At 35.9% G+C, this 8,416-nt stretch overlaps 1 protein-coding gene across 1 annotated transcript; it reads right to left on the bottom strand.

Moving 5' to 3' along the window:
* Positions 1 to 1,930: 1,930 nt before the first annotated feature.
* On the bottom strand, positions 1,931 to 6,113 carry LOC111787689 (protein IMPAIRED IN BABA-INDUCED STERILITY 1-like). The gene is made up of 9 exons (XM_023667718.1): positions 5,382 to 6,113; positions 4,823 to 5,107; positions 4,351 to 4,668; positions 3,964 to 4,191; positions 3,692 to 3,789; positions 3,523 to 3,610; positions 2,758 to 3,291; positions 2,511 to 2,643; positions 1,931 to 2,321 (listed from the first exon to the last, which is right to left on the bottom strand). The coding sequence occupies exons 1-9, from the start codon at positions 5,775 to 5,777 to the stop codon at positions 2,311 to 2,313; spliced, it is 2,091 nt and encodes a 696-aa protein (XP_023523486.1). The 5' UTR covers positions 5,778 to 6,113; the 3' UTR covers positions 1,931 to 2,310.
* Positions 6,114 to 8,416: the final 2,303 nt, after the last annotated feature.

Raw genomic sequence — 8,416 nt, 5'->3', positions numbered from 1 at the left:
TTGAATCACTTTCAATTTTGTGTTTACTTTTAATTTCGTGTTAAATAGATTCATGAATTTTAGAAAATGTCGAACAGATGAAGGATCTGTAGTCTTAAAACTCAAGATTTGAGAACTTATTAGACACTGAAATCGAAAGTTTAGGTGTCTATTAGACAATGACAAATTTGACACTTCAGGGTCTAAACTTGTGATTCAGCCTCTGTAGCATGTACCTATACACTATTTTTTGGTTCATTGATAAGGAAGATAGAGTTGTGTGAGAGATCCATCTGTTGAAAAAGGGAACGAAGCATTTTATTTTTATTTTTTATAAGGGTATGAAAGTCTTTTACTTGCAGATGCGTTTAAAAAAAAAAAAAAGCCTTGAGGAGAAACCCAAGAGAGAAAACACAAACGGACAATGTCTACTAGCGGTAGACTTGAGTTGTTACAAATGGTATCAGAGCCAGACACTAGGTGATATACCAGTGAGGACGCTGAGCTCCAAAGAAGGGTGGACACAGGGCAGTGTTCCAAAGAGGACGCTATGCCCCGAAGAGAGGTGGATTTGCTAGAGGTAGGCTTGAGCTGTTACAGTTGAGGTAGGGTGACATATGTGATTCATCAAGTATGACTCAGAGAAGAGATACATGTTAACTATAGTTAGAAAGCCGGAACCATCATGTAATGAATTTTGAGAGGTTACAGATCTCTTATACTATCATTGATCAACCGAGCGGAAATGAATTATTTCGATGCATTTGTGAAAGGATGATGATTTGGTGAGAGAGGAATTGAAGGTTGTTGTAATAAGGATGAATGCTAATTACCAAAGAAGATGAGGACAAAGGAAGAGGCACATCCATGTGTAGCTTAAGCTTGGCTTTTAACATAATGTCCCATTTGCTTTCTTTTCTACAATATCATTTCAATTATGGAGCCCTCAATTTCAGTATCTTAATCCTAAAACCACTGTTCTATTCTGAATCTTCACATCCCTTTGCCCCCATCTTCACCCACCAGGACTTATCTTGTTTGATCACCCAAATGCTTAACTTTGTACATTATGAATGTCCTCTTCCTTTTGTCCTTGCCTCTTCCCAACAATGGAGGCGATTTGATTGCCAAACAACACGTTTATGATTTGATTTTCGATCTGATTTGGTTCGACTTCTTTCTTGTGTGCATATTAGGTGTCTTAACTCCATATCTATTTGAACGCTTCTACTAAGACAATGATTCATTAACAAATTGCAGAAGAGGACAGACACAAAAATGTAGCATTTGGTGATGATGCTTGCTTCCAACGTGAAGAAGACATTTGTAACGGCTCAAGCCTACCACTAACAGATATTATTCTCTTTGAGCTTTCTCTTTCGAATTTCCCCTCAATGTTTTTAAAACGCATATGCTAGGAGAAGTTTCCACACCCTTATAAAAAAATGTTTCATTCTCCTCCTTAACCGATGTGGGATCTCACAATCCACCCCCTTTGGGGCTTAGCATCCTCACTGACACTCGTTCTCTTCTCCAATCAATATGAGACCCCCCAATTCCCAACGTCCTTGCTGGCACACCGCCTTGTATTCACCCACCTTCAGTGCTCAGCCTCCTTGCTAGTACATCGCCCGATGTTTGACTTTGATATCATTTGTAATAGCTCAAACTCATCGCTAGCAGATATTGTCCTCTTTTGAGCTTTTCCTTTCGGGCTTTCCCTCACATCTATTAGGGAGAGGTTTCACACTCTAGTAAAGAATGCTTTGTTCTTCTCCTAACATCTCACAATTGCTGCCAACAATAAGACTGAAGAAGGCATCTGCAGACAATCAACCAACAATGGCTGCCAACACTATTATTTCCCTCCTTTTCTTTTCATGGAAGCAAGCAGCGAAGTGAAGAAATTAGTGCATTTAAGAATAGTAACACTAGATAAGGATACTGCCCATGTAGAATTTTGTGTTGTTATTGAACGAGAAGCTGCTGCCATGCTTACGAATCAGGAACATTTACAATAATACTTTCTCATCATCTATCAGTACAAGACTATACATTACAGGATTGGATAAAAAAATACTCAGAGAACTAAACAGAAGAGAAAAAAATGGCTGTTTGGAAGGAAATGAACTCGTTTGATCATCCAAATAGTTCGACTTTCGTGAGACGTTCCAACGTGTGTACTTGTGTTGAACAATAGCAATGTCTTTGGTTATGAATTTACTGCTATGACATCTTCAGGAATCAATAAATTTTTTGAGTGATTGCCATGTTCAACCTTAGAAGATCTCTTCTCTGGGTGCTTTCTTCTAATACAAAACTGATTACTAATCAATTTTTACCTACAGGTGTGAGAACGGATGATTCTGAGAAGAATGTAAAAGAAAACACATGGCAAACATAAGGACTGCAGACAGAAAGACAAACGAGCTCGAAACGAAGGCGTTGCGAACTTATTTCAACTTTGTGTTTAAGATCATGTGGCAAACATATCAAGAGAAAATGCTGAATTGAGGTAAAATGTAATGTACCTCTTTGGAACCACGATCTTCGAACTGTCTGTCGGATGTGCCTCTCGTGTCTGTCTAGGAGTTCATCCACTCGGCTCGATTGAGATAACAAGGGCCCAGAGTATTCAACTTTGTCCACTTGGTCCTGATAACTCTGTCACAACATCAAGTCATGGAGGTTTAGATAGTAGAACAACCCTTGCAAACTTTTTAAGACAATGGCACACATCAATCAAAGGAGGGCTAGCGTTAATCATCTTATACTTACCAGATTACTCCTCTTAGCTTCCATTTCATCTTGCAAGTAAAGTGCCACTGAAAAATCCTGCGAATGGTACTCATCCGAAGCATCAAACGAATCGGGACGCTCAAACTTGCCCCATTGATTCCGTATCACAACCTTGGATCTCTCGTTTGATTCACGTCCCTTCGAACTTGAACAGCTGATGGACAACATGTCTCCCTTTTCATGAAACTTAGAGTCCACATTGCTTCTTGAATGCAATATAGCAGAATGATCCAGCCCATTAATTACGTGTCCTCGTGAAATCGATCTCGAATGCGATCTAATAGACGCTTCGTCTCTTCGTCGTCTTGCCCACGCAAAGCCACTTGATGTAGAAACTTGTAGGGGGCCAGAGAAAGGAATGTCTCCTTGGGATGCATTCTTTACATGCATAGACTCTTGCAATTTATCATTTAAAACCTTTTTCACCTCACCACCTTTGATAACCTTCTCTTCTTTAAGATTTTGAGCATTAATACTAATCTTATGCAAATCTCGAGCTGAAACCGATAAGTCCTGTACAACATTTTAAGTGGACGTATGAGAACTTCCTTACAGTATGTGAGATCCCACATTGGTTGGGGAGGAGAACGAATACCCTTTATAAGGGTGTGAAAACCTCTCCCTAGCAGACGCGTTTTAAAAACCTTGAGGGTAAGCCCGAAGGGAAAAGCCCAAAGAGAATAATATCTGCTAGCGGTGGGCTTGGGTCGTTACAAAATGAATAGAAACAGAGAGAGGAAATACCTCTGCTGGTGCTAATTTACTGATTCCGAGATGCTTTCGAGTTAACCGTCTGCTATCTAATCCACGGGTTCTTCCACTGCCTTTTTTCCTGAGATTGTTAAATGAATTTGATTAAAGATGAACAATAGTGAATCAGAAGAAGCAATTAGATTTGGAATGAGAAACCAACCTTCTAGACTCCTCTCTTTGTTTTGCATCAATCTCTTTGCTTGGTGGATATATTGGCATGCTTGATGGATCACATGCATGCGGTTTTGTACTGAAATACTGAAAGAACCCACAAAGGATATAGCATTAGACAAAGAACACTGATTATTTGGTTCTAGTATCTGCAAAGAACACTGATTGTATAATCCATACCGAAAAATCGACACGTTAAACGTGAAAATCGAAGTTTATGATGCAATAGTTTCAGAAGCTTTTGCTCCACAGCATTATTACCTCAGATGTGAGAGCAGAGGATGCAACTCCGCGCTTGTATGGTTCGACAGAAAGAAGAGTTTCTAACAAGTTCACGGTCGTCGAAGGATAATCTTTGAACGTCTGCCGTAAACAATTATTGTAAGGATGTTGTGGTTTGAACAAAGTGGCATGTGGAAGCTTAGATTTTTTCCAGTATTCATCAGGAGGAGAGCCGCAAAGCTTGAAGATCTTGTGTAGCTGTTCAACCTGTGATAGGATGAGGAAGGTATCAATAATAGATTGGAAATGGAATGTCATGATTCATTAAGGAAGACATTTCAGTTCACTCATATCAGACATTTAATCATTAAAGACATCAAATGTCTTCCAGCTTCTATTTTAATGTATCAATGACAAAAACATTACCTCTGTTCTTCCTTGAAGAATAGGTTTCCCAACAAGGAGTTCTGCAAAAACACAGCCAACGCTCCAAAGATCCACAGATGCATTATAGTCTGTGGAGCCGAGTAGAAGTTCAGGAGGACGATACCATAGCGTGACAACACGACTGGTTAGAGGTTGTCGGTGCCCCGAATTACAGAAGTTTGCCAAACCAAAATCAGCCACCTTCAATACCCCTTCGTTATTGACTAGAAGATTAGACCCTTTAATATCTCGATGCATTACGCCACGTGAGTGACAATGCTCGAGCCCGGATAACAATTGTTTCATGTAACATTTAATCTACAGAAAACGAAAAGAGCAACGGATTCATTACTGTATTCATTGTCTCGACTTCAACTCCCTAAGATATAATCTAAACAAGTAAGCTTTATAATAACAACATAGCATAGCATAGGATAACATAAACTTGATGCGAAACTGCAATCAAGCATACCTGTGATTCACTAAAAGTGATGTCGGGGCAAGACAAGAGTCCAGTAATGTCATGATCCATGTACTCGAACACAAGGTAAATGCTACATGATAAACGAGACGTGATTAAGCCCTCCAATTTGATGATATTGGGGTGATCAAGCCTGCGGAGAATCATGATCTCTCGTGCCATAAACCGAACACTTTCGGGCTCGAAATTATCGAAACGGACCTTCTTTAAAGCGACTATCCTTCCTGTCTCGAGTTCACGTGCTCGGAATACAGTACTATATGTACCTTGTCCAATCTATTAAGATTCAACAACAATAAGGGGACAGAACTTAGTCCATCTTGACCAACAACAACTTTCTAGAAACACAGCAACTTCAACAAACATAATATGAGGTACAGAAATGTCAACAGTAAAGATTAAATAACAAATACAGAGAAGTTTGTTCATAGTGATAGATTTCAATTTTGGTGGGATCTAATTATCAGGTCATAAACACTCAATGGATTTGATATGATTAACAGAGCAAAACAGAGATTAAAGGGCGTGAAAAGGACTAAGAACTAAGAACCTTCTCCAATTTTTCATAGGCATCAGAGCGGAGTGGAACCCAGCCCTGAATGGCTTCACCGGCGACGGCGCAGAGCCAAGCAGGCCATCCCGCCGCCACTTGCTCACTTTCCATATACTTATTAAAATTCCCGATTCGGAAGCTCAAAGTATCATTCCCACCGCCATTAGAACTCGCTCGACCCGACTCACCGAACTCGCTCGCAACCCCATTAAAGTCACTGGACCCTTTCGTCCTCGTCTTGGACTTCGGCTTCGAACCCTTGTCAATCTCCCCAAACCCAAGTCGGCTCCGACCCGAGTTGCCGATCGCCGTGGATTCATTGTCCCGAAACACACCGGAGTGATCGAATGCAGGCGTAACGGACACGGCATGCTTCGTGTTGACACACCCCATGGCGGATCACTGTAACTACTGAACCATTAATAACCCAGAAAGGAAAAAATGAGGGAAGTTTGGTTTAGAAATTTGGAATGTGGATTTGTGTTTACGGTGTATCAGTGAGTGTTTTGGATCCACAGTGCGGCGATTGCGGAAGATGGTGAATAGAAGAAGAAGAAGAAGAAGAAGGCATTAAAGAGAGGCTCCATAGGCTAAACACCGCGAAATCAACGGAAAGGTGAATACCCACTGCTCCAACATCATCAGTAAATAATGAAAAATTGAGCAACAAAATCAACATCTTCCACAAATTTCCCCTTATTCTAACCCAATCCAACTTTCTCTCCTACACTCGAGTAATCACCAGTTCCATTTCATGTTAATTTAAGTATAGTTCAATAATAAATATATAATTTTTTAAAATTAAATTTTTAAATAGATTAAAAAAGAAAAAGCGGTTTGGTTTTTTTTTTTTTTTGGGCCTGTAAGTCTAAATTTGTGAACCAACCAAAACGACGAAAAGAGGTGTGAAACAAACCGGGATGGGCAGAGTTTCGGGCAGCCTCTGTTTATTCTCTGCTTTTGTTCCTTTATTGCTTTGGTCTTCCATTTTTTTTTTAATTGGACTCGCAATTCCCACTTTCCAGAAACCTTCTTCTCTCAAGCATCGCGTGTATGTGACCGCCAAATGGGAACGAGGCCCATTTTGTTTAATCCAACCACGTAGCGCGTGGTTGTCAGCTTGGCGCGTTGGAGCGGGTTTTGGTTTAGGGTAGTTGTTGACTAAGTACCTGTCTTTTTTATTAAAAATAATAAAAAATTAAAATATTTTCCCCCCTTTCTCTCTCTCTCTCTCTCTCACTCGGCTTTGAGATTTTCAATCTCTAATTTTTCCATTTATGCCCCCCGAAAATTCGTTGTTTGTCTCCCTCTTTTCTTTTTCTTTTTTTTTTTCTTTCAAAATAGAGATTTTTAAAAGTAAAAATTGATTAAATTATTAATATTTATTTTTTTTAAATTAAATTAATAAAATAAGTTTCAATAATAATTAGGTTTAGATTAAACCATTATTTATTTGTTTCCATCTTTAAAGTTTCAACAATATTTTAAAATTTAAAACTTTTAATGGAACATAAAATTTTAAAATTAGCATTAACATCTCTTATTTTTAAATAATAAAAAATTAAACAAATTCTTATGGTCGATATATGGACAAAAATCGTTTATACACACTCTAAAGATTATTCTAAATTTTTTTAATGTTAATTTCGAAAGTTTATAAGTATTTTTTAAATATGATACTAATCATAAATTTATTTTAAAAATTTTAACCTATTTTTTAAGTTTTTATAAAATTTAAAGGTCTTTTTTAAGTTTTTTAAAAAAATTAAGTGTATTTTTAAACATTAAAATCGTATCAAATAAATTTTAATATTATCAATAATAAGATGATCATTTTTTAAGTCAAGATCGATATAAACGTATTAAATAAATAAAAAAAATTCAAAAGTTTGAATCTATTTTATTTATTAGACACAATTTTTTTAAAAAAAATTATAATATTATAAAGTACTAATTTTGTCACTTTACTTAAAGTAAAGCTAATTTTCTCCTAATATAATTTTAGATTAATTTAGACTCCAGCTTATAATATATATATATATATATTGTTATTTTGAATAAATGGCAATTAATTTGTGTTGAATGAATGGGATCCCAAATCCCAATTAGTCTCGAAACTCACTTCAAATTATTAGATCAAGATCCCATAAATAATAATTAGTACTTGTTTAAAATTTATAATCAACAATTACTGATTTACTCTTTGGTAATAACGTCAAATTGACGTCATCTACGTCCAATTTTAACTCTATATTCTTATTTATTTATTATTCTTCAACTCCTATTTTTTTTTTTTATTGTTTTATTATAAAATTTAATTATACTATAATTTTTTTTGATAAAATTTCATATCGTTAGAAAACTATATATATATATATATATATATAACACGAGCTTTATTAGCCTCGCGAGTAAATTCTAATTTTTATAATTTTTATAATTTTAAATCATATTTTTATTAGGTAAAAACAAGCTTTCAAATCAACGTGAAGAATAAACCATGGAGTACCGGAAAGAATAAAGTTAATTTTGATTGATAACAAAAGAATTGAAAAAAATACTAAAAATCACTCTTAACCACGTTGTTATGAGTCTTTTACACGTACAAAATTGTTATAATTAAACTCATAGAAATAGAAAATTCATAAATCACCCATTTATTTATAAATTTTGTTCGGACCAGATTTAACATATAGTTTCTCAATAATGTAATAATTATTTTAATCTAAAAAAATTTACACTTATAATCACTTAATTACTCATAAATAATTTGTTTAATCGAGTGATTTTTATTTTTATTATTTTTATTTTTTGTAATTTTTTCAAAAAGGAAAAAAGAAAAACAAAAGTAAAAAAACAATTATAATTCACTTTATTTAATTGTTTTTGTTTGGTACTTTTGAGATGAGGCGGTGGGCCCACAGGATTGACTTTATTGGGCCCCACACTATTGGCATGCATGCCTCTGCTTTTGTGCAATAAAATTAATGGTTGATTTATTCTTTAATTTGGGTCCTTACTTTTATTTCCAT

Source organism: Cucurbita pepo, chromosome LG02 (genome assembly GCF_002806865.2).
Source record: "Cucurbita pepo subsp. pepo cultivar mu-cu-16 chromosome LG02, ASM280686v2, whole genome shotgun sequence".
In the NCBI taxonomy this organism is placed as follows: Eukaryota; Viridiplantae; Streptophyta; class Magnoliopsida; order Cucurbitales; family Cucurbitaceae; genus Cucurbita; species Cucurbita pepo.
The sequence above is the reverse complement of the archived record's forward strand: the minus strand, read 5'-3'. Positions and strand labels throughout refer to the sequence as shown.

What these genes read in the sequence shown, in the direction of transcription:
- LOC111787689 (XM_023667718.1), bottom strand. Translation starts at nt 5,777, where the DNA reads ATGGGGTGTGTCAACACGAAGCATGCCGTGTCCGTTACGCCTGCATTC. An exon ending in CCTCTGCTCTCACATCTGAG is followed by an intron (nt 3,790 to 3,963) that starts GTAATAATGCTG and finishes GGGTTCTTTCAG; the next exon opens with TATTTCAGTACAAAACCGCA. An exon ending in CAAAGAGAGGAGTCTAGAAG is followed by an intron (nt 3,611 to 3,691) that starts GTTGGTTTCTCA and finishes TAACAATCTCAG; the next exon opens with GAAAAAAGGCAGTGGAAGAA.